The sequence below is a fragment of the Pseudophryne corroboree genome, chromosome 1 (assembly GCF_028390025.1).
Source record: "Pseudophryne corroboree isolate aPseCor3 chromosome 1, aPseCor3.hap2, whole genome shotgun sequence".
Classification (NCBI taxonomy): domain Eukaryota; kingdom Metazoa; phylum Chordata; class Amphibia; order Anura; family Myobatrachidae; genus Pseudophryne; species Pseudophryne corroboree.
Window position 1 is genome coordinate 51,431,717 of NC_086444.1, and position 26,919 is coordinate 51,458,635.

At 44.3% G+C, this 26,919-nt stretch overlaps 1 protein-coding gene across 15 annotated transcripts in view; it reads right to left on the bottom strand.

The window, feature by feature from the left end:
• Positions 1–1,170: 1,170 nt before the first annotated feature.
• Positions 1,171–26,919, bottom strand: part of NEDD4L (NEDD4 like E3 ubiquitin protein ligase) — a 642,187-nt gene continuing 616,438 nt past the window's right edge. For all 15 annotated transcript variants that reach the window (XM_063959562.1, XM_063959571.1, XM_063959604.1 and 12 more), the window contains 6 exons: positions 25,672–25,732; positions 21,767–21,826; positions 20,085–20,192; positions 18,596–18,692; positions 11,282–11,354; positions 1,171–9,456 (listed from right to left, as the gene is read on the bottom strand). In XM_063959562.1, coding sequence (XP_063815632.1) covers positions 9,354–9,456; positions 11,282–11,354; positions 18,596–18,692; positions 20,085–20,192; positions 21,767–21,826; positions 25,672–25,732 — 502 coding nt within the window. In that variant the 3' untranslated portion in view covers positions 1,171–9,353. The remainder of the gene's footprint in view (positions 9,457–11,281; positions 11,355–18,595; positions 18,693–20,084; positions 20,193–21,766; positions 21,827–25,671; positions 25,733–26,919) is intronic.

The window sequence follows — 26,919 nt, forward strand, 5'->3', positions numbered from 1 at the left end:
GCTCTTAAAAGTTGCCCAAGGTTTCCTTTACAGCAGGCCCGGCCAACCTGTTACTCTCCTACTGTTGTAAGATCTGCAAGCCCCAGCATACCCTCCTACCGCTCAGCTGGTCAGGCATGCTGATACTTGTAGTTTCATAACAGCTGGAAAGCCACAGGTCGGCCAGTAGAGGGGAGGGGGGACGGGGCAGGTGTCTTATAATTCTGTTTCTCTGGGTATTCAGGGAAATATTTCTCAGACTTTTTGGTATTTCTCAAGCTGCACATAAACCACTTACTGGACTAACCTGCCATCTACCATTAAGAAGCAGGAGGTGATCACCTGCCGAACATTGTGTGGTATAATGGGGGTAATTCCAAGTTGATCGCAGCAGGAAATTTTTTAGCAGTTGGGCAAAACCATGTGCACTGCAGGGGGGCAGATATAACATTTGCAGAGAGTGTTACATTTGGGTGGGTTATTTTGTTTCTGTGCAGGGTAAATACTGGCTGCTTTATTTTTACACTGCAATTTAGATTGCAGATTGAACTCACCACACCCAAATCTAACTCTTTCTGCACATGTTATATCTGCCTCCCCTGCAGTGCACATGGTTTTGCCCAACTGCTTAAAAATTCCTGCTGCGATCAACTTGGAATTACCTCCAATGTTCCTTGCTGAAAGTGACAGGTTTCCAGCTTCTTCAGTCACTGGACCTGCCCCGCCATCAGGAGCACATTAGTCACGCTCCCTGTATTCCTGCACATTGGATCTGCTCTTTAGGACTTTGAGTCATGAGGATATTGCTCAATGAACAGTTGAAACAGTGAAAGGGCAGACGAGGTGGGTCAGGGTCCCCTGCTTGGCAAAAGGCCTACGTGATTCGTTTGCAGGAGCTCCTGGCAGCCAGATATCCGAGCGGTGGCATTTTATATAGGAGGCCTAGTCCTTAGCATTACAGCCCTACACATGGACCCCTAACACTGCATCCCCCCGCTGGGCCCTTCATACCCCACTCCTACCGGTATGTTTTTGGAAGCACATAAATTCCCTCCTAACCATAAATACAGTAAGGCATACAATGTACTGTATAGTACATGCACACAAATGCCCCCATGTATTCATTATACTGCAGAATAAAAGAACACCCCCCCCCACACACAAAAAATAAGGGTTACAAGCACGCCAGACACGTATTTCAGAATTATTTATTAACTATTCAGCAATATGAATGATTTCATTACAACACCTTCATTTTTTTTTATTTTTATCATGTATCTCTTTCCGTGAAGGAAAGCTATGACCCATCCTCAGTTTATTAAATCCATTTATAAAGCTATTGTGACTGTTAAACAAGCATTGTACATAAGCAATACATTTTATATGCTATACAGTTGTAAGGTACTGAGCATTCGTCAGATACATAAATCACGCTATAAGATCGTTCTGGTTTTTCCTTATAATAAATAGTTATGAAACAGTATAGAAGTGGAGAAAGGTCTCAGTTCTATAAAAGGCATCATCTTGTATTTGGAATGTTTGAGATCCTATACATCTGGAAGGAATAGGCTGAGATGTAAAACGTCAGGGGGTGGCTGTAAAATACGTTTAGCAAATACATTCCCTTTAAAACGGACTGGAGGAAAAAACAGCAGGTGCTGTGGGGTGTATATAGAAAAATACCTGGGCATTTCATACTTACTGTAATAAACCTGGGTTTTGGAGTTAATATCCTGACCTGCCTCTCCACGTGCCCCTTGTGGGCGCTATACCTATAGAGGTTATCAGCAAATACCGCTATATCGATAGATGTTATCAGCAAATACCGCTATACCTATAGATGTTATCAGCAAATACCGCTAGACCGATAGATGTTATCAGCAAATACCGCTAGACCGATCGATGTTATCAGCAAATTTATTTTTTACAGGATTAGTAATATAAAAGAAATACAAAAATACAGAGGAAAGGAGGACACAGAGGTGGAAAAACAACGATACACAACTGCTGAATAATATAGTCCCTGGCATGCTAATAAGTATATATACATTGCACAGATTTCTCAGCCATTACCATGTTAAACTGCATTTGTAGCACAAACTGTATCCAGTGTTTCTTAGGAGGGGGGGGGGGGGGGGGGGGGTAACTGCAACATCAATTTCAATGAAGGGAATTTTGGGTATGGTAACTGAAGTACTGTCACAACGTACATTTACTTTTCTCATAATTTATTATTGCTTTCATATCACTTTGCTGGACAGAAAGTCCTCTTTTTTAACCCGTTTTACAAAGAAAATAAACAATCTTACTTTGGAAGAAATTGTAAGAACCCTTTTCCCACAGTGGCAGGAGGAAGATCGAATTAAACCCCAGATTTACATCTTGGTCTGTCTGTACAGCAGCAAAACGAATGGTGTTTTATTATAGTTTCCTTTCAGAGGGACAAAAGGATTTTTTTATTTGGAATTCACAGTATAATAAAAGAACACAACACAGGCATCATAGGTCATAGGTCACTGAGGGTCAGGTGAAGGCAGCCATTTTGTAGGGAGAACCCATGCTCATGATGAACTAGTGACATCACAGACTGCCTGCTCCTGAACGGCACTTCAGCACACAAAATGGCTGCCCCTGATTATGCTGTAATTATGACGTTAGATCCTAGTCAAAGTATCTGCGCCCACTATATGTAGAGAATACTTTCCTGGAATGTTCAGGAGACTCCCAAATTTCAGGCAGCTCTACGGGGCAACCCTCCTGCATCCTATCCAATTCTGCATTGCGATGGGTGGGGTGGTGATGACGGAATTAGCACAACGGCGTGAAACCCCCACAACCTCAGTTGCCGCTGGGACATCAACCTTCAGGACTTCCAGACCCAAAAAGCCGGCAACTAAATATGTGGATGAATGTGGATGAATGTACTCATGGGGACATTAACCAAACCTTCTAAAGATTATAAGCAGACAAGTTGTCCATAGTGACCAATCAGATTGTACTATTTAACGGGTACATTCTATAAAATGAAAGCTGGTATCTGATTGGTTGATAATGGCAAATTATACACTCATCCTCTTTCACTAAATCTCCCCTTCAGTTTAAAATGTTACATTTCAATACCTTAAACTTAATATTAATAATAACTATATTTGGCACTTGCGCTATTGAGAAGACATTTTAAAACGACACAAAAAGGACGCAGTTTTGACTCGTAGGTAGAGCTGTTTATCAGTCCGTAATATCAGGGGCCAATTTTAGAAAATGTATAAATTGTGGATATGTAACTCAGACTGGCGTTCTCTCTGGACAAAATGTGTTTCCATAAAGAGAATGAGACATATAGTATAACGCAAAGACACATCCGACATCTCTCTAGCAGTTTCCTGGCAAATTCCTACAACTTTATTGCATAAATACAATATTTAAAACATTGGGTTATCATTTAATAAATGAGTAGCATAAGGTTCCTCGGCCAGGTATTGCGTTGTGTAAAGTTTAGCATGGGGATGTGACTTGTGCAAGGGCGCACCCTGTTGTACAGTAACAAACACCAGTGCACAACACATTCTATACATAAATCTACAATAATGCAGCAATCACTGTTTCCAAGTACAGCAGGAGAATTCTCTGTATGCCTACTGACTGTAGGGAACCTTATAGTATGACTGACACCAGAGAACAATAGCTTGCTTTGAGCAAGGCAATCTCTTTCTCAGATGAGTTCAGCAATATGGCTCCCTCTACTGTTGGCATGATGTAGCTGCATACTTATTGCAGGTGAAATATCTGAAAGCCCTAAAACAGTGATGGCTAATCTTGACACTCCAGCTGTTGTTGAACTACACATCCCAGCATGCCCTGCATCAGTTTTAGCAGGGCCAAATAGCAAAACTGTAGCAGGGCATGCTGGGATGTGTAGTTCAACAACAGCTGGAGTGTCAAGGTTAGCCATCACTGCCCTAAAATCTGTTGCAGTGGTAGGAATAAGAGGAGAAGCCTGGACGGATGGCTATCATGCTTGACCATTCAGGGGCCTCAACACATTTTAATCAATGTATTTCCCCTCCCTAAAGACTGAGGGGGAGTTCTATCAAATCTTCGAAAGAGGCAAGTGGATCAGTTGCCCAAAGTAACCAATCATTTTCTAGCTATCACTTAGAAGTACATTTTTTAAAATGAAAGCTGGAATCTGATTGGCTCCTCTATAGAAGGTTTGATACATATCCCTCTAATTAAGTCCCTTTCTATAATATATAAGGGTTTGATCACAAAATGTCACTTCATGTTTAGTCTTAACATTAAAAAGGTTTTTCTTTTTTTTTAGTTCCTACTCAACATTATAGTATTGGTGGCCATCTTTTTACACTCCTCATTTGCATATTGGTGCCAGTGGCAGTAAGGAAGAAATACCATCAGGAAAAGAAGAAAACAGACTAAGAAATAAACACCTCCACAATACTGTAACATATTATATCATAAGGTGCTTAGTACAAGACTTTCATACCAGCCTTGTGTTCCTGGAGAACTGAATGATCAGAGGAAACATAGATAAAGAACAGAAGGTATGAAAATGAGACGTGGAGGAGCCGCATGTCGGGATCAGAGGAGAACAAGCCTCAAAGCATTTAGAGAATAACCATGAAACTTTAAAGGGGCGCTGGAGAGACTAAGAGGTGAGATCTTTTTGGCAGCCTGTCGGATCCAGAGACTACTTTGATATCTTATATCTAAAATTACTTAGAATAAAATGTGTAATTAAAATATCTTACACAAAATACGAACTGTGACTTCAAATATAAGGAAAGGAGATATAATCATCAACTCTAGCGGAATGTCAAGGAGACGCACACAGTTTGGGGAGCTCTTGGGGACTCTAGAGTACACAAGCCCAGGATTTGGCCACTTCTCCAGTGAAATGAACGGCCCAGGACTTGGTGCGATTTACGTTGAATCACTCCATCGTGGTTCAGTTCCTGCTGTACAATGCATTGTTCACAGCATGCAAATGTGGAGCCATGTGACCCCCACTATACACACCTGGACCCTCCCTCCAGGACAGTAGGCAAGTAGAGTAGGAAGCATAGTAAGTAAGAGGGACTAAGGAGTATATTAATCAATTATTGCCCTAATAATTGTAATTTTTTTTGGCACAGATATTCCTAGTAATAACAAATTACGTTTCACCCAAATGTACTAAAATACACGCAGGGGCAGGGGATCCGAGAGGATGTGTACGAAGTGAACTGATTGCTAATGTGACTATATCATGGACCACACACATGCGGCATCCACTGATGGGGAGGCATTTCATTCCGAAGCTTCATAAATCAGACTGTCCAGCAGTCACCATAGGAACCTGTCAGGGCTGCAGCCGCTGTCGGAAATGGAGGGATCGCCGAGATATTAGTAGTGTTCCTTCTAGCACCCTGCACCTGTCACAACCCGCGCAGTGCCCTGCCTTGGGTGTTGCTTTCTGCTCTGGTGCTTCTAGCACACTCTGGTCTGTATCTCAGTGCTGAAATACAGATCAGAGTGTGCTAGACGCACAAGAGCAGAACGCAACACCTCAAGCAGGAAAAAGGAACTGCACGGGTGGTGACAGGTGCAGGTGATCATCTTGTTCATTGCGAAACAGTAAAAGATGAATAAAATGTTTGAAGTTCTCGATTGCATAGTTTATGCAAAGAAAATGTTTCCATCTGATCATTCACGACATTGTAATCTGCCTTCTTCCTTTCCTGATGTGTGGTAGGAAGGAAACGAAAATAGATACCGGACCATTTCGCTGGGTGCATAAGATCATGACCCTGCCACCCAAAATTGTGGCAATACACAGCATGGGACGGTGAAACAGCGACATGCCCCCACTTATATCTGGGATTTAAGAGTAGGCAGGTATGCTATATTGTACACGTATGTGAGATTCACTCACGCCACTGCTCTGTGCTGCTGGGGGACCCTGTCCTTCCACTAATACCAGTCTATGGCCTCCAGTCCCCTCCTATCATGACTCTGTCCTAATCACATACTCTGTGATATATATACGGACAGGTGACTGCCTCCCAGAAGACCCTGTCTATGTTCTCATGATCTAGTGCAGAACCTAGGGGAAAATTTGTATCTGGAACAAACCAGGTTGTGAAGCAAGAGGTGCCATTATATTTATTTTTTCGAATGCAGGGTAAATACTGGCTGCATTTGCATGTAACCCACAAATGCTGGGCAGCTTTATTTTTACACTGTAATTTAGGGGTGGTCTTCAGTATGCCGAATGTCGGGATCCCGGCGCACAGTATACCGGCGCCGGGATCCCGACACCCAGCATACCGACAGCTATTCTCCCTCGTGGGGGTCCACGACCCCCCTGGAGGGAGAATAAATAGCGTGGCGCGCCACCGTGCCCGCAGTGTGGCGAGCGCAGCGAGCCCGCAAGGGGCTCCTTTGCGCTAGCCACACTGTCGGTATGCCGGCGGTCGGGCTACCGGCGCCGGTATGCTGGTCGCCGGGAGCCCGGCCGCCGGCATACCATACTACACCCGTAATTTAGATCTGAGTTTGGGCATACCCCACCCAAATCTAACTCTCTCTGCACATTTTGCAGTACATCATGGTTTTACTGAGGGGCAAAGTTACTTGCTCCCATTTGCTTTGTCCCAAGTCAGAATCAGCCAGCTACTGTACTCAGCCATCCTAGGAGATGAATACTACTTGGGTGACTGGGTCCAACGTCACTAATAAGGGTCAGGGTACTGGAAAGGAAAGGTGAGTAATGAGAATAGCATCGGTACCTTCAGACACTGGTAGGATGCACAACATGTAAAGTCTGTTTTTAATATATATTGTCAATCATCTTGAATTAGCAAAACAAATGTCTTCATAATGTCAGGCCAACAGATAATATTGGAATATTATCTAATGGAAACAGACTGGGCTGATATTGTATAATAAGCCTAAGCAGTGCTAAAGACCAGTGGTTATTAATGTTTGGTTGGGGGAACTTATAGTGTGTACCAGGAGCTATAAAGATATGAAACAGAACATATTACATATCTGATAAATGAGGATCTCCAAAACAGAATTGGGCCCACCCCGGGGTTCCAAACACACAGGTTGCCCCATCAATGCTGCGGACCACACACAAATTCTATTATGTTGCAGTGGAACACAGACAAAATCAAAGACAACAGATGGCTCATCTACCCTTGTGGAACTAAAAGTCCCTGCATGCCCTACAGTAGCTCCACAACTATATGAGCCACAAACTGTTTAACAGTGCTCACTTAACCATTTTGCCAGTTCTGCAGCAATTACATCAAGGAATTCTGCAGGACCCCACCAAAACATGATCGAATGACACCAACCACCCATCACTACATTGACCACTGTGTTTTTACTTTACATCACTTCCAGAAATACGTGAGACTTGTCAAGGGTGAAAACCGTTTAAACAATTATGGTCGGTGGCGTTAAATATTTCAGTGGAAAAAAAACCCCTGCTAAGCTCCAAAAACTTTCCGCCACTACAGAGTGAAATGCAATATAGGTCCTATGTAGCAAAATAACCAAACAAGTGGTTTCCTTATATATTGTAGCTGAATACTTACAAAAAAATAAAGACAAGTGTTTGAGTGTGGGGTGACTTGGCTCAACATTCAAGTCGTCACATCAGCAGCTGCCAAGTTTAACAGGTATAGGGAATCCAATAATTGCTGATTAAAAGAGTCCTTCACCTTTTCGATAACCTTAAATTTATTGGCTTGAACACGCCCTTCTGCATCTGTTACTAAAAGCATTCATTTATCTTTCAGACTTTCTTCTGTGCTCTCCAGCCATGCAATTACATGATCAGGCAGCTTTGTTTGTGTAAGTGCTCTACGATATGACAGAGCTCTGCCGGATAGAAATGTACCAAAAAATCTATAAAAGTAAACAAGCTTTGACTGATGATATAAAGACATAGCTGAAAACAACAGCCAGTGCAATCTCTCTCTCTCTCTCGGGTGGCAAGTGCAAGCCGGTAAATCGAAGTCCTGATAGGAAAGACCCTTTAAGAAGACAGTAAACTTACTTGAAATTGGTAGAAAAAACAGTATTGATAAAGTGCCTTTGGGTTCGGTGCAGCTAATTAGCAAAGCTTACAAATGTGTAGATGACAAAGGTTTGGGAACTGCAAATGAATTTCCAGCAGTCGCAAGTAATAGATGCCTCTCGCACAGTAGAGACACGAGGGAGCGTTCCCTTTAAAAAGCATTTAGTGCCCACCAGCCCCCCCCCAAAAAAATCATAAGGTAAGAAATTCTAAACGATCTCATATATCAATATTATACAACAAATGGCACTTCATGTCAGCCAGTATATGATCTATAATACATGTACATAGTATAAATATTACACTTTGCAATTATTCTTCAACATGCTAAAATGAATGGTTGTATGATGCTGCAATTACCGCTCATCAGTTTCAACCGTGTTGTGCATTTTTCTGCACTGGCCAGTCAATAGTTGGGGAACATAGAACAAGTATAAAAAAAAAAGTGAAGTCCTAAAAACACGGAGATAAACTTCATAAACAAAGCATCTTATCATACTTGGCCAAACAGCATGCCCAATCCAAGATGGCTTCGGTGTGGTCGTCAGAAAGTAAAATAAAAGTGGGCTCATGTGCATTTGTACAGTATACAGCTTTAATTATAATGAAGTAAAATTTGAAAATAGGTCTAAATCATTTAAAAAGTAAACATGGGTTTTAATACTATACCGTCAAAGTGATTCGTTCCATTCATTGGCATTAGAAAATAGGTAAAATCTGAGTTAAGGGCTGGCACCACATATATATATATATATATATATATATATATATATATATATATATAGAGTAAGTCCTCCTGAAATGTAATTTAAGTATACATGAACAGCTTGCGATTGCCGTACAGATCCTAGACGTACCATCCACAGTTTATAGAGCTCAATACGTCTGAGCTGAGGAGACTGCACTGCAGAACCAGCGTCAGGGGCTATGTATTGAAGGCCAGAAAGTGGCTCCATGTTGGCACAATTTCTGCCTGCCATCATTTACCAGCAACATCTCATCACACAAGAAGTGGGGTTGGTTTCCATTACACCTGCAGGCAAAGTACATTTTTGTAGCAACCACGAGACAAACGATCTGACGTTGCTACGTAAACTGACACAATGTATCAAGGGCACTAACTGCACCACTTTAATCCTTTGTCGTTTTGTTACTTTGTTATTTCTCTTCTTATTATAGTGGTTTTTTTTCCGCAAGTGTCTCTCGGTCATTACTAGTACTGTCCATTTTAGTTCAAATTCCCAAGCGCAGGCTGCATTTTTATGGGGTGGAAAGAGGAGCCTCTTTAATCGACACCTTCAAATCCCTGAGCGTTCTCTACGGCCATGAGAAGCTTCTCCCGTAAGTCTTCAAACGAGTCGTAAGGAGGTAAATCTAAACGGTTAAAGCTGAAACAGAAAAGGATAACGTCAATGCTAAAAATCTTTGGGATTGCTACATTACAGGTGTACATTATTTCTACACCAGTTCTGCCTGAAATACGATTTCGGAATTATAAAATGTCGAAAAGTCACTGTAATGCCCAAACACGGTCCTTGGGTCTTAGGTATAGTAATGCTTGTGCTCAGATGGTTAAATCAAATTGACTGAGGTACTAATTAAGCCACCTGTGCCCAAGCACGGATATCCTTAAAACCTGGACTGCTAGGGTGCCTTGAGAACCTCTGCAGTAATGTGTATATATATATATATATATTAAAATGTACTGATGCGGCACTCTGTGCAACGATGCAACTGCCTGGGTGCCCTCCTTGAAATAATGCAGTTTCAATACCTTTCCCACCTGTGGCTCAGGTGTGTCTGGAAAAGGACGAGAGGCGGCACTCCAAGGACTTGAAAAGACTTTTATGTGCAAAACATGGCAGGACAATAAAGTGCAAAAAAGCTAAAAAACCTCCATGTTTTTTAGCTTTTTTGCACTTTATTGTCCTGCCATGTTTTGCACATAAAAGTTTTTTCAAGTCCTTGGAGTGCCGCCTCTCGTCCTTTTCTAGACACACCTGAGCCACAGGTGGGAAAGGCATTGAAACTATATATATATATATATATATATATATATATATAATTTGTAATGATAATTTATATTTTATGTTTTAACCATGTGCAATACGTAATAGAGGTCGTTTAAAAATGCTGTTTTAAAAGACAACATCCACGAGCTTGCTGTTTGATCATTGCCCAATAGGATTGTATTGGCAAGTAGCATACCACGCCTCAGGTGTTATTAGCGGAGAGGCGTGGCGGCATTCTGCGGCCGGGAAACTGACCACCAGAATCCCGGCCGCAGGTAAGTCATAACCAACCCATTTTTATATATATATATATATATATATATATATACATACATACATAGTATATACTGGTGGCTTTATTTTTATCATCACTTCCTAATTGCCTCTCTCTGTGGGTAGAAAAATGGAGTCTCCATCAACTTAGGTTTCAGTTCGGACTTTTCCTACATTAAATGGACTCCCTAAAGAAGCACTACAAGGCTCAAGAACAACAAAGCACTTTCCCAATTCTTAATGCTGCAGTGTACACATAATCACTATGGATGATCGGCCACAAAAGTCCAATCAATAGTAGGTGTAGGCCCTGAGCTGATAACACTGGGGCCACTGCCAAGAATATAAGAACCAAGCCAGGACCAATGAAAATGCAGAGTTTTTGTTTACGAGCAGGGGGCGTAACCAGACCATCTTGGAAATGTGGCTGTGACCCCAGGCTGGTCCGGAGTGCCCCCCTGACTACGATGTTGAATAGTGGGGACACCACAGCTAGACAGAGAAGGCAGCTAACCAGGGGCGAGATCAGAACTGGACAGACTATTTCTGTTCTGTGGAGGGACACCAGAAGTTACCTCATTATGGTGTCAGGTCTGCCTTTAGCTGCGGCTACAATAAAATGGCAGTTCTTTCGAGAACTGTCTTACCAACCAGCCAGTACGTAGATTTGCCCTGACTGCTGATCTGTTGGGCAGCGTGTCCCGTTCACCACAGTTAGTAGGTGCCTTGCACGCCTGCCATGGGTGCCAGTGGCAATGCAAGTGTGCTTTTAGGACTGGGGTGTGGCACACATGTGGGCCATGCGACTTGTCCTGTGACATGACCACACCTGCAGGATGATCTCTCTGGATGTCCTTGTAGAACGATGATCCCTACAGTACACAATTCAGGTGTCAAACAGGACTAGAACCGTCCGGACATGACTTACCATGTATGAGCTCTGGGCAGCTTATCTGGGCTTCCCCACTGCTCTATTGTAAACAGCTGAGGACCATTTGAACCTACGGCAAAACAAGAGCGCAATCATTATTTTACAGACTGAACCAAGCAAAATATCGTAACACAGTATAAGCTATAACAATCCTGGTGGCGAGTGTTTATAATATGAAAAAGGAAAAAAAACGGTTAACTGTTTGTGCATCACGGACTGCCAGGAGAGTTAGGGTTAGGCACTAAAGGGAGAGTTAAGGTTAGGCTGCTGCAGCGGAGAGCTAGGGTTAGGCAATAGAGGGGGGAGAGTTAGGGTTAGTCTGCTGCAGCGGAGAGTTAGGGTTAGGCAATAGAGGGGGAGAGTTAGGGTTAGTCTGCTGCAGCGGAGAGTTAGGGTTAGGCAATAGAGGGGGGAGAGTTAGGGTTAGTCTGCTGCAGCGGAGAGTTAGGGTCAAGCACCATGGGAAGGGCTATGGTTAGTGATTTTCACCTCACTTTGCAAGAAAACATCACTGCATGGACATTCTTCTTTTCTTTTTCATCCACTAGGGGTCACTGGAGTACTCTTGGGATATGGACGGCTTTAGCAGAACAGGCACTGAATATTTAAATTTAGTAACTCTCCTCCCCTCCATACTCCCAGAGTACCTCAGTGTTTTTTCTGTGCTCACAGCAGTGACACGCATGTGTGGAATCTCCACACTTCCTTTGATATTTTATACTTTGATTTTTATTTTTAATTTTTAGTTTCAACTTAAGCACATCCCTTCCCAGTTTAGAAAAAAACTTGGGTCCGGGATAGTGCACGCTGCACGGAAGCAGCTCCTGGCGTGTCGGTCCTCACAAAGAGCACCCTCATAGCCAACAGCAGCTCACTATCTGACTGCAAGACAGGCTGGACGGAGCTTACAGAAGAAGCCCCGTCAGAGCCTTCGCTACAGGAGACAAGGTATGCTGGGGGGACAGGGCGGTCAGCTCACGCTGCCGCCCCGCTGTGTGGGGTCCGTGCTTCATTACCGCCGCCCGCACCTGCCGCTGATTACAGGCCGCCCGCCCCAGCCGCTGTATATAGACGGGGCTCAGCGCCCGACCGCCGCTGTATATAGACGGGGCTCAGCGCCCGCCACAGCCGCTCCGGCCCCGCTGCTTTCTAGGATCGCCGCGCTGAGCGGCCGCACGTCTCTCAGAGACGCCGGCCGCACTTCCAGTGTGCAGCTCCCCGGCGCTATCTGACGCGCTCCCCGGCTCTCTGCATACACTAGCCGGCTCCCTGCACCTGCACTTGCTCCCGTTGGTACACGGAGCTCAAGGCAGGCAGTTTAGCTGCAGGGGGGGTGAGGGGGAGTGAATGGCCATAACAGCAGCAATATAGCACTGCTGCATGGGGTTACAGTTAAGCCTATATTAACAGGGTTTGTTACAGGTTCTATACATGTATTGATAACCTGAACTGTGATTCTGACTGCAAGCATGGCATGGGGGCCATTTTGACTATGCTTCCTGTTTCTTTCTGTTTCTGATTCCAGAACGTTCCTGTCCTACAACACTACTTCACCGGATGGCGCAGGGGTGTTAGTGGGAATTTTGTAACAGGTCTCATACAGTCTGGCCACGTGCACTGCACTTAGCCATTTATATATATACACACCTTAGTAACTATTTTACTGAGTCGTGCAAGTTGTCTGTCTTTGTCTATTGTATTGTCTGTCTGCATAATGAGTAAGGCACCAGCAAAAACAAAAAAGCCGTTTCACTGCAATGTCTGTAAGAGTGTGTTACCGGATGGTTCAACCAAATGCGCAGTATGTTTTGTAAATTCAGCTACAAATACAGTTTCCACTCCGGTTTCGAATCCGGTTTCATCCCCGGACCCTCAATGGGCAATGCTAGCAGATGTAATGGCTGGGTTGCAATCAGAATTGGCCGCCGCTCGACACGAGCGGGAAGCGGCAAGATCTGAGTCTCGGGTGAAACCGCCAGAACTACCAGAGGAGTCTCAGCCTTTGCAAAGGTCCAAGTCCACTTTGGGTAGAAGGGATAAATTTAATTTGTCTTATGATTTACCAGTTTCTGCTATGTTGCATTCTGACGATTCTATGCCAGACTTCACTGCGCAAGATGAGGGTGAGGAGGGCGAATTGGACCAGCTGTTAGATAGCGAAGATATTGACAGCCCAGGCATTGATAATCTCATCAGGGTGGTGCGTCAGTCTCTGAAGTTTACTGAGACTGAAGAACCTCTGACAAATGATGAGGTCGTATTTACTAAACGACAGAGATCTCCAGTGTGTTTTCCTGTTTCGGAATCTCTTAATAAGATGTTAGTAGAAACACGGAAGAATCCGGATAAACGGTTTTCTATACCTCGCCGATTTAAGTCTAGTTACCCGTTTCCAGAGTCTGTGACATCTACATGGGAGAATCCGCCAATGGTGGATTCGTCTGGGTCAAAACTTACAAAAAAATTAACCATTCCAGTACCAACTGCTACTACGCTTAAAGACCCTTCAGACCGTAAACTAGAAGCTATGCTAAAATCCATGTATATAGCAGCAGGAGTGTTGCTTAGACCTGGGTTGGTTGGCATTTGGGTAACTAAGGCGCTAATTGTATGGATAACAGAACTCAAGTCTGGCCTACATGACGATCACCTTATACTTCTCGCTGATCAAATCTGTGAAGCTGCTGATTATCCTTGTACAGCTTCTACTGACGTCTGTCAGCTCAGTTCTCGCCTTTCATCGTCACTAGTTACGGCACGACGAGCACTCTGGCTGCGTTCTTTGCAGGCGGAGGCAGAGGTCAAGAGAGGTATAGAGGCGTTACCTTACGGTGGCGAGAAGTTGTTTGGTCCTGAATTAGACAAATGGATTTCTGAGGCCACGGGGGGGGGGGGGGGGGGGGGGGAGAGTCTGTTTTCCTACCATTGCCTCCAACGGTACCTAGACGGAAATACTCTGGCCCTGCGTTCAAATCCTTTAGACCTCTGGCCTTTTGAGGCCGTTGTAGAGGAACAGCCACGCCTGGTAGACGAGGTCATGGACGTAGTTTTCAACACACCACCACCAGTCGTCAGGACGCTAAAGTCATCGACAAGCCAGTGGCATGACGGGCTCCCAGCCCATCTCGGATCTCCAGTTGTGGGGGCACGCCTTCAGACGTTCCATTTGGCGTGGTTCCAGACATCCACAGATGGGTGGATCCGCAATTTGGTGTTAAAAGGTTACAAGATAGAGTTAGACTGTCTCCCGCCACTGTGGTTTTTCAAGACAGGACTGCCTGTGTCGGACGACAAGAGGGCGGTTCTGCAAATTGCCATTCAGTCTCTGCTGGATTCAGCAGTTTTGATTCCGGTCCCTGTACACCAACAAGGTCAGGGTTATTATTCCAGTCTGTTTGTCGTACCAAAGCCGGATGGCTCGGTCAGACCAATTCAAGATGGAATCCCTGCGGTCAGTAATTGCAGGTTTAGAGCCACAGGAATTCATGATTGCGCTGGATCTCAAGGATGCGTACTTAAACATTCCAATTTGGCCACCTCATCAGAGGTTCTTGCGTTTTGCGATACTGCAAAACCATTACCAGTTTCAGGCTCTACCGTTTGGACTCTCGTCAGCGCCACGGGTATTTACCAAGGTGATGTCTGTGATGATAGCTCATCTCAGATACCTCGGAGTGGTAATAGTTCCATATTTGGACGATCTACTCATCAAAGCTCCGTCTCAACAGATGCTCCTCCAACATGCGTTGCTAACGTACAATGTGCTAGTTCAGCACGGTTGGATTGTCAACTTCAAGAAAACACATCTGATTCCGTCTCAACGACTTCAATTCCTAGGAATGATTCTTGATACGGTAGATCAAAGAATTTACCTACCAGAACAGAAAGTACAGAGTATTCGTCATCTGGTACAATTAGTGCTCAAGCCACGCACAGTCTCGGTACATTTGTGCATTCGACTGTTAGGAAAGATGGTGGCGGCTTTCGAAGCACTTCAGTTCGGAAGATTTCACTCACGTCCTTTTCAACTGGATGTGCTCGCACAGTGGTCGGGCTCGCATCTGCAGATTCACCAGAGGGTGAGGTTGTCTCCACGGACCAGAGTATCTCTACTCTGGTGGCTCAAAGTACACAATCTAACCGCAGGGAAACGGTTCGGCGTCTGGAATTGGATAATTCTAATGACGGACGCGAGTCTCAGAGGTTGGGGAGCTGTAGTTCAAAATTGTCAGCTCCAAGGGCTCTGGGAGGATCACGAAAGATTGCCGTCTATAAATGTCCTGGAACTCCGGGCAATTTACAATGCGCTACGACAAGCAGTGCACATGCTCCGGTCTCAGACTGTCCAGGTGCAGTCAGACAACGCGACGGCGGTCGCGTACATCAACAAACAAGGAGGTACAAGAAGCCGCATGGCCATGCGGGAAGTAGCTCGAATCCTCAATTGGGCCGAGCATCACCAAGTGATATTGTCGGCAGTGTTCATTCCGGGAGTGGACAACTGGGAGGCGGATTATCTCAGCTGTCGGGATTTTCATCCAGGAGAATGGGCATTAAATCCAGAAGTGTTTCACATGTTGGTTCGGAGGTGGGGTTACCCTCAAGTGGACCTGATGGCATCTCGCCACAATCACCAAACCCCCCAGTATGTGTCCAGAATGCGAGATCCAAAAGGACGTGGCAGTGGATGCTCTCACAATCGCGTGGCCGTACAGCCTCGTGTATCTGTTTCCACCGTTTCCGCTGCTCCCTCTGTTGCTAAAACGGATCAAAAGAGAGTCCGCCACAGTCATACTAGTGGCGCCTCATTGGCCTCGGAGAGCATGGTTCTCGGATCTCCGTGGACTACTTGCAGACTATCCTTGGCCGCTTCCGCTACGTCCAGACCTGTTACAACAGGGTCCGTTCCTTTACCCCGATTTAGCTCGGCTGGGGTGGTTGTTGAGACCGCCCTCTTAAGAAGAGAGGGCATTCCTGAATCAGTTATACCAACCATGTTACGTGCTCGGAAGCCAGTTACAGCAGCTCATTATCACAGAATTTGGCGTGTCTATATAGGTTGGTGTGAAGTTCGGAAGTTTCCGACATCATCTTTCAAGTTGTCCCGTCTTTTGTTATTTCTACAGACGGGGTTGAATGGAGGACTACGTTTGTCTACACTAAAGGTGCAGGTTTCTGCCTTGTCAATTTACTTTCAAAGACGTTTGGCTCTTTTGCAGTCTGTACACACCTTCCTGCAAGGTGTTCTCAGAGTCCAGCCTCCATTTATACCACCTACAGCGCCATGGGACTTGAATCTGGTTTTAGATTTTTTACAGTCTTCATGTTTTGAACCCTTACAACAAGTGGATGTTAAGTTTCTCACTTGGAAAACAATTTTTCTCCTAGCCTTATCTTCGGCAAGGTGTGTTTCAGATTTGGGTGCCTTGTCATGCAAGCCACCGTATTTGGTGTTTCATGATGACAGAGCGGAACTTCGGACGAATCCCGCTTTCTTGCAAAAGGTAGTGTCATCTTTTCACATCAATCAACCAATAGTAGTTCCGGTGTTAACGGAAGATTCTGGAACTTTGGATGTGGTACGCGCAGTACGCGTTTATGTATCCCGAACGTCTACAGTTCGTAAGACGGTACGTTGTTTGTTCTCTATGATGCTGCCAAGATGGGTTGGCCAGCTTCTAAGCAGACCTTATCCAGATAGATTAAACTGACCATACGTCAGGCTTACCTTCATGCTAGGTTACAGCCGCCTACATCAGTAACAGCTCATTCCACACGTTCTGTGGGGACTTCATGGGCAGCTGGTCGTGGGGCTTCTACGACGCAGCTTTGCCGTGCGGCTACATGGTCATCAGTGCACACGTTTGTGCGCTTTTACAAGTTTGATACGTTTGCGGCATCAGCATCTAGCTTTGGCCGCCTAGTGTTACAGGTGCCAAACAGCTCTCCCGCCCAAGGGGGAAGCTTTGGTACGTCCCAAGAGTACTCCAGTGACCCCTAGTGGATGAAAAAGAAAATAGGATTTTGGTACTTACCTGGTAAATCCTTTTCTTTGAATCCATAGGGGGCACTGGATGCCCACCCAGAGCAGTATTACCTAGTTTGTGGTAAGTTCAGTGGATCTTATGGTAACACATTCTCACTGATTTGTTCAAATTTTCCAGTTCTATCGGTTATGGTGTCAACTGTTTAGTTGTCAGTTACGTTGTGTCAACTTTATTGTTGTCCGTTATGTTATAATGTTATATGTAATTCTGCATTGTCATCCTCTCTATCGCTCCTGTTCGGCTCAGTAAAAAACACTGAGGTACTCTGGGAGTATTGAGGGGAGGAGAGTTACTACATTTAAATATTCAGTGCCTGTTCTGCTAAAGCCGTCCATATCCCAAGAGTACTCCAGTGCCCCCTATGAATTCAAAGAAAAGGCTTTACCTGGTAAGTACCAAAATCCTATTTTCCTATCACTTGTGCCACGCACCCCAGAAAACACAATATATACTGTATTTCTACCAAAGTCAAAAAGGTAAGGTAAAAAATGAAAAATATTCTGATGCGGGACACAGAAGGATAGGCTGGCATAGTGGCACAGTGGTTAGCACTGCTAACTCTCATCACTGTGGACATGGGTTAAACTCCAGACCAGGGCCCCATCTTTGTGTGTCAGTACAGTAGGGAATTTAGCCTGTAAACCCCAAGGGGGGCAGGGACTGATGTAATTAAAGGTCCGTACGCACAAAGTGATTTTGACTATAAGCGATTTTGAATGAGCGATTTCTCTTGAACTGGCAGTAGGCGATTTTGACTATCTTTACCAGCGATTTTGACTAACTCATTTAAGTAGGGGGATGTGTTCACTTTTCCAGAGACATAGTTGAAATTGACTTGCCTGCACAGTCTATATATCCCAGCGATGGCGACCTGGCGGAGATGTGCATCGCTGTCGCTCACTGTGTACACACGGAGTGATACGCGCTAACTTTCTTAGCGATTTTGACTATATAGTCAAAATCTCTGAGCCATATCGCTCCGTGTGTGCACACCTTAACACCTACTCTCTCTGTAGCACTTAGAAATAAATAATAAACTAAATAAATAAAAAACAAATAAATGATATGCACCGTAAAACTAACTGTATATAGGAAAGCAATGTTCTGAGTTGGGTCGCAGTTGAAACATAATTTTCTCTCAGTTGGATTACTGTACGGTATATACAACATTGAATGTTCCCCAAGTGTTGTGCAACATAGCTCAGTAAAAAATAAATAATTAAAACAAATTTAAAAAATAAAGCAGAGTATCACTTGCACTAACCATAAAGTTCAGCAAATCCATTCATAGGCACCCGGGATGTCCCGGTTACAAACTGCAGCAATCGAATACGTTTCTCAGCATCCATCAACAGTACAGCCTAACAGAAACATATTATTACATAATTACAAGAAAAGAAAAATATTTAACACGCTATATAAATGAGCATTAGCTACTGTGAGACGCTGTTTCATACTGTATTAAGACACTGCTAGTCACACACCTATCTGTGGAACATCTACTAGACACTGCTAGTCACACACCTATCTGTGGAACGTCTCTCCTAGACACTGCTAGTCACACACCTATCTGTGGAATGTCTCTACTAGACACTAGCACTGCTGTGATCACAAGTACAATATTTTGAATTTTCTATATCCTGCGGTAAATTAAAAAGGGCAGGGCATGGAAGGCATTACAGCAGAAGAGGGTTTTACTAAATACATCCATGGGAGGGACCTCAATCATTTCATAAACAGGAGAGGATGTAGGAAGCCGAATTTTCCTTTTACCATTTTGTGGATCACAATCACCACCCACTTCTAAGATATCTGTTATTAGCAGTGTCTCAGTCGAGAACTGTTACTTTGATACATGTAAGGTGATCTAGTTTATTAAAAGCACATGTAATTAAATTACACTGGGAAAATGCACATGGTGGCTCTTAGCTTTGGGAACAATCTGAATGTGAAAGCTTCTTATAAAGGGGTGGTCTGACAGCACAGTTGTCCTTCACCAGTGTTACAAAAGCATCACAGCACTACTTTAAATTATCTTCACTCCACTATATAACTCTCAGGGGGGTATCCAATTACCCGTGGTCAATGACGTATAGCTGGGGGCTATCCAATTAGCCCTAATGCAACATGCTCCTCCCCCTGATGCTGGCACCCAAAGCTTAATCCGTGATAAATGACCTGCCAGAGCTGTGATAACACTTGGGATCGGGGACTTATTTCCGATCCCATTTGTTATCGCATGATCGCAGGTCCGTTTTCACCCGATCAAAGCAGCCTTTAGTTGGATACCGTGATAATGACCATCAGTCAATTATCGTGTTATCAGGCCATTTTGGTCCGCCAAAAACGGATTGCATCTAATTGGTTACCCTCCTCAATCTGTGGCTACCTGCTGCCTCCATTCCCCTCCTCACATCAGGTCACTGCCCCTGTCACATGCAGCCCTGTCCTCACTGACACATCACTCATCTTCTGATATACTCTGTGCTGGTGGGAACCCTGATCTTTCCACTATATAACTTGCGGTCTGTGGCTTCCTGCTGCCTCCAGTCCTCTTTCCCTCCTCACATCATGTCACTACCACGTAAGCTGTGCCTCACTAACATAATCACCTGGTTAATCATATCACAAAAACTCAACTAAATAAAAGAAGTGATATTACTCAATAGTAACACAATGACATATTGGACAAGTGCAACCAAACCTCACCTGGATTGGAGCATTAACAGGACATAACGTGAATGAGATCTTACCTTCCAGTACCACTGGATTACCGGGTGGTTTGCACAGTAACCATTTTTATACAGTGTGTGTTGTCTCCAGTCATTTACGTCCACGTCTCCCAGGCCACACATGAGGAGCTGCAGGAACAGATACACAATTCTCTATAAATACGTTTCATTATTTCCCATTGTAACATGACACCACTAACAGGTGTGACGTAGCGCCATATACTCATGATCAATTGTATCAGGGAAATTAGCAATCTTCATCATTAGCTGCTAAATCCCATTACTGCAGAACGTTCCAAGAGTCCTATACTGTAGCTGTGACTGAGGTGCGGATAAAATGAAATCGCTGAGAACTTTCTATCCTTTTAGTTATAATATGAAAGCTGCAATTATTATTATTAGTACATTTTATTTATAGGGCGCCACAAGTGTTTTGCAGCGCCGCATGCTCAGTTCTCCTGTTCTCAGTAATTACTAATAGCTGGAGGGGAAGACGAAGCTATAGAATAAGAGGTACTGAACACTACATTTAGTAAACTGTAAGATCTACAGAATTAAGGGGCCAAGTTATTAAGTAAAATAAGGTCTTAAATCATTTGGAAAACGGCTGATTAAATATTAGCAATTAGTATCAGGGCAAGTTACCAATGGGTTACCGCAGAAGATATTGCAGATATTGCCTATTGTAACCAAATTACCATAGACCTCATCATTTTAAACACAGGATTTGAGGGCAGCTAAGAACCTGTAGGTATGACCAAGGGGGCCATTCCGACCCGATCGCTCGCTGCAGTTTATCGCAGCACAGCAATCGGGACGGAACTGCGCATGCGCTGGCGCATGCCAGCCGTCGTTGCCTAACGATCGACTCTGAGACAGAGGCGGTCACTGGGCAGGAGGGGGATGAACAGCGGCGTTAAGCCGCCGTTTAGGGGACGCGATCCGGCCAACGCAGGCGTGGGTGGACCATTGGGTGGCGGCTGCGTGACGTAACACGCAGCCACTACGACCCGGGACAGCGAAGAGGTTCTCCCGGCCAGCCGCAGGAGCTGCCCTGGCCGGGAGCAACTCCTGAGGTGCCAAAGCATCGCCACTGTGCAATGTTTTTGCATTTCTGCAGGGGGGGGAAGGCGGCACTGACATGCGGGGCGGACTAGTCCTGTGCTGGGCCTCCCCCCACATGTCTGAGTGCTTGATCGTAGCTGTGCTAAATTTAGCACAGCTATGATCAACTCGGAATGACCCCCCAAGACCAAGGACTAAGGTGCGGATAAAATGAAATCGCTGAGAACTTTCTATCCTTTTAGAAATTAGGAGAAGCTGAATTTCTGCCCCTTTTACACTTTTTAGTACCCTCAATCCTATTTGAGCCTTAATTCTTTGTAAGATTGTTTTTATGCCTATCCCAAGCATTTTCACATTTCTGTACTGTCTTAGCCTCCACCACCTCTGATGGGAGGCTATTCCACTTATCCACTACCCTCTCTGAGATGTATGTAAAATGCACTAATGTAATTGACAAAAAAATAATTAAGTCGCCCAAATTAAAACTATGTAGAGTCCTAAAACAAGAATATTTTATAAATGAATCTATTATTATTTTATATTAGGCAAATATGAAGGGGGGAAACAAAATCAGTCCAATGAGGAACCGGGTGAGCACAGAATACCGCAAACACGCACATACTGTATACCGTACATACCTCAAGCTCATTTTCATCAAAAATCTTTATCAGATCAATAGGAATGAGTTCAGTAAATCCCTGTAAATCAGACACAGATTTGTGTTATACTGGGAAAACATTTCCGGTCTATTAATATAAGTAGCAATACATTATATGTTCAGTATGCAAAGAAATAATCTTCATCTCATACACATGAAAAGGAGAGAGGATTTATGGTATCAGAAGTTGCTGTGAGAACATCGGTGACTAATGAAATGAATAGATAACGGACAATAGATTCAGTCCTTTGTGATATTCGGATGCCTTTCAGCGATTTGCAAGGACCTATCAGTGTAATTTCTGATCGCTGGAGAATACGGCTGATCAGAATACACGGCACGCAGTTAGCAGGGACCAGCAACTGCCCTGTGTGCACAGCTTTGTAGCGCAGCTCGCAGTCTTCTCTGGGACTGTCTTGGGGAAGACGTGCGTCACTGACATTACGTCTGAGTGTGATGGGAGCTGCTCCAACATCTGGGCACTGACTTATGTAAACAACACATGTTGTGGCTTTTGCAGGAGCCTCTATCCTGCTGTGCCAAGTTCGGTATGCCTTGCCGATGGTTACCATGTCGGCAGCATTTTCATTATAACGACATTCTGCAAATGTCGACATTATAACATTCTGGTGTTGCCATTATGAATGTTGACATAGTGACCGCATGAATACTGTACCTCCATTGCCTACAGAACACAGCTGCTGGAACCTTGCACCTCTACTGTGATTGATTACATTTGTCCCTACAGTACCTCTAGGGTCAGACTGGCCCTCTGGTGTACAGGGGAAATCATTGGTGGCCCCATCTCCTCCTCTAGGGGTCAGTAACTTCGTGGAACAAGGTCATGGATGAAGTTGAACGCTTGGTTCGTTACTATGGAAACTACACCAAAATTAACCCTCCTGCCAATCAAAATGGGTGGTCCTGACACACCCCTCTCCCCTCCTTTATAAAGGGGCTCTGTCCTTTGCAAGTCTATCTAATGGATGGCCGAGTCCCTCTTATAAGTAAGAGAATGTCTCAGATGAGCGGGTATGAGACGGTAGTCACCAGATGCCAGCAGCAATCTGCAGTACCATCGCAGCATGGCGGCAGACAGAACAATCTATAACGGCATGACACTTCACTGCTGGAGTCTCTGTTATACCGGCAAAACTTCATTAACCCCTGTGCACTAATCTTTCAAGTCCAACCCTTGGTGAAATGTCATTGTCTATGGAGACATACAGTATCTGCCATCCACAGCGAAAGATACAGACACTGGCAAAACGCGCCTGGCATGCCAAGTGATTATTATCTCTATTTCAGTTGCTTTTGTTTTATCTATAGAAATAATTTTGCACCCACCTTTTTAACCTTTGACCTATATATGTGGCTGCACTTTTCACAAAACTCATTTCTTTAAAAGCACTCACCAGAAGACGCTAGAAGAGATCGCTAGGCAGGGATATTGCTGTGGAAAAAATTGCACAGTGCCACTGCTCTTGTATATGCTGTGGGAGGTTGCACAGTACCACTTCTCTTGTGTATACTGTGGGAGGTTGCACAGTACCACATCTCGTGTATGCTGTGGGAGGTTGCACAGTACCACATCTCTTGTGTGTGCTGTGGGAGGTTGCACAGTACCACTTCGTTTCTGTATGCTGTGGCAGGTTGCACAGTACCACTGCATTTCTGTATGCTACGGGAGGTTGCACAGTACCACTTCATTTCTGTATGCTGTGGGAGGTTGCACAGTACCACTGCATTTCTGTATGCTGTGGGAGGTTGCACAGTACCACTGCATTTCTGTATGCTGTGGGAGGTTGCACAGTACCACTGTGTTTCTGTATGCTGTGGGTGGTTGCACAGTACCACTGCGTTTCTGTATGCTGTGGGAGGTTGCACAGTACCACTGTTTCTGTATGCTGTGGGAGGTTGCACAGTACCACTACGTTTCTGTATGCTGTGGGAGGTTGCACAGTACCACTGTGTTTCTGTATGCTGTGGGAGGTTGCACAGTACCACTGCGTTTCTGTATGCTGTGGGAGGTTTCACAGTACCACTGCATTTCTGTGTGCAGTGGGAGGTTTCACAGTACCCTTTTTCTTTTGTATGTTGTGGAAAATGGCACACTGCCACTTCTCTTGTGTATGCTGCGGACAGTTGCACAGTACCACTTCTTTTGCATATTCTACAGGCAGTTGCACAGTGCTACTGCTCTTGTGTATGCTGTGAAAAGTTTCACAGTACCACAGCTTGCGTACGTTGCGAGAAGTGCACAGTACCACTGCTCTTGGAACAGTGCGATAGTTATGCTTGTGGGTCCTGTTCCCTGAAATGTAATTTGATATACTTGTATGATGCCCTATTGTACTTTCATTAACTTTTTTGGCTCTACCAATAGTTAATGAAAGCATGAATGAATACCCACCTTGCAGTGAGGGTAAACAGAAAACCTTAATTTTATTCCAAACAAAATCCACAGGAAGGGGGCGCTCTTCATAATACAATTATACATTAACATCTGTGCCAAACCCGCTTCTGCCTTTTCCATTAAAAAGGAAGAGTGCAGCGATAACATGAACACATTCTTACACTGAAGTCTACTCCATCTGTACCTGAGCAGTTACCCAGTAACAACCTGTCCGACATTCAAATTCATTGTGTAAGCTTGCACTTGAGCTAGTAAATAGCCCCTCTATATTGCCTGATCCACTAATGGGGCAGCAACAGCAAGTGTCAGACTGGGGCATGTAGGGCCCACCGGGGGGAATGCAGTGGTAGTAGCCTATGTTAGGGGTGTGGCCAGTCTGCAGAGGGGGTGTGGCCTGCCACCTCATTGGTTTGACTAACCATTAGAGCATAGGTTCTCAAACTCGGTCCTCAGGAGCCCACACAGTGCATGTTTTGCAGGTAACCCAGCAGGGGCACAGGTGTATTAATTACTCACTGACACATTTTAAAAGGCCCACAGGTGCAGCTTATTATTTCACTTGTGATTCTGTGATGAGACCTGCAAAACATGCACTGTGTGGGGTCCTGAGGACCGAGTTTGAGAACCTGTGCATTAGAGAGTACATCATCTGGGCCACTTCATAAATACAGTATACACAGTAAATTCAGCTGCTGCATGCATGATAATGTACCAGATTAATAACAGCAATGCACTGTAGAAAATACACCATAGTCCAGTATAAGGTAACATATGTATCATGTATAATTCATGTGCACAGTCTGGAACCTGATCCTTAGAGCAGGAGATGGGCCCCCAGGCAGTGGGGCCCACCGCTGGTTTCCCCTCTACCCCTGTGGGCCAGTCCAAGCCTGGCAACAGCCTATTGCCAGCTATTAAAAACACTTTAATATCTCCGCAAGCAAATCTTCCCCAAGATTTCTGCCACAGCAGGTAAGGCTAGATGTTTGTTCTCACCAATACTCCCTTCACACCAAACGTTCCGGGCAACCCAGGTCCTGGCTTGGTGTGAAAAGGGTCTACCCGGGTTGTGTTACCCAGGAATCTGACCCTGCTAGCCAGCGGTGTGAATGATCCGACAGGGGTCACGGTGAAAATATACAGAGAGCTGGATCACCGGTACTTGGAGATGAGCACCGGCAAAGGGATGAATCGGTAATAATCTGGATCCAGCCTCCGGTGTGAACATGGTTTCAAGCAATTGTGACACTTCTTGAAACCATGTTCAATCACCCAGGTAGGACCCAGGGTTTTGGTGTGAAAGGGGCATTATATAAAGACAACCAAGAAAGAAAAAACATGGGTATCTCCTTGTAGAACATTAATATTCCATACATAGCTAATAAAAATAATCTTCATAAAAAAACACACTATTAGTGTAATAACAATAAAAACATTAAAATAAAAAAATAAGCAAAAGCAACACGTACTTCTAAAAACGCATTCATTTGTTTCTGTACTCTATTCACGAATCTCCACTGGATAACGAGGCTGAAAGGAACAACAATTACTTACACAGAGAATAACATCTACAACGTGCAGTTTTAGTGCATTTATATATATTTCTAACGTTTATATAACACTGGTTCCGTCCCCACACTCTGCGAGATACACTGTGCCCCTTGGGTGCATCCATAAAATATTAATCAGCCTACATGCATTATCTATAGGAACCGTGCTTGGATTTAAAATGAAAATTAAAGACTGGTAGTCTGAATAATGTATTTTTATACCCTCGATGAGTCAACAGCTTAGAACAAGTCCGTGAAACAGGCAGCCGGAGAGGTTTTGTTCGAAACATAAAATCAGGAATAATGTGCGAGAATGACGTATTTAAAGTGTGAGTGCATAATTCTAGCATTCTCATTGTGGGTAGAATATTGTACCTGCAGCTTGTGAACAATTCGATGTCAAGCTGACTTCTCACTCATACTTCATGGCTACACGACCCTTATTAACTACCAATATTCCAAAGCTAGCGGCATGTTCTGGGCTGTTTCCCCAACACGGATGAAGCTGGCATTTTACGGGTGAGGCGACTTGCGCCTCCTATTTCATTCCTAAGAGGGGGTGATGGAGACCCCTCTGAAAACCCCTCCTCCAGCTTCAACTACTGTAGCTACTAAAGGATCAGCAAAAATATGGTTAAAAGTGGCGTCATCTCTTTTTTTGTTTTGTGTATTTTTTAGTGGCCTATTTATCAAAGAACATTTGCCTGAATGTATGTATGGGGGATCGCAGCAAAATTCTGATGCGGTCCCCTATTTTCTATTGGGGCTGTTTCAATGCCAAATATACCATGCTCCGGAATGAGCCATTGTAGCTTGTAGACTATAGTAGGCAAAAAGTACCTGGAGAGGGATAAAGTGATCACTAATGCGATCTGTTTACTTTTACACACCACTGTGACAGGCTCCTATCCCTGCGTAAGGTTCTTGATACATGCCAGCGCTGTCTCAATGCACTGAGATCTTGGGTTTGATTCTTAGCAAGCCCAGATCTGTGTGGGGTTTGTATGTCCTCCATGAGTTTGTGTGGGTTTCGCTCGTTTGTTCCGGTTTTCCCACACATTCCAAAAACATATTGGTTGGTTAACAGGATTCTGACCCCGCAAAAATGTGGTACATGTAGAAGGGAATATAGGTCCAAATGTATTAAGCCTTAAAAAGTGATGACGT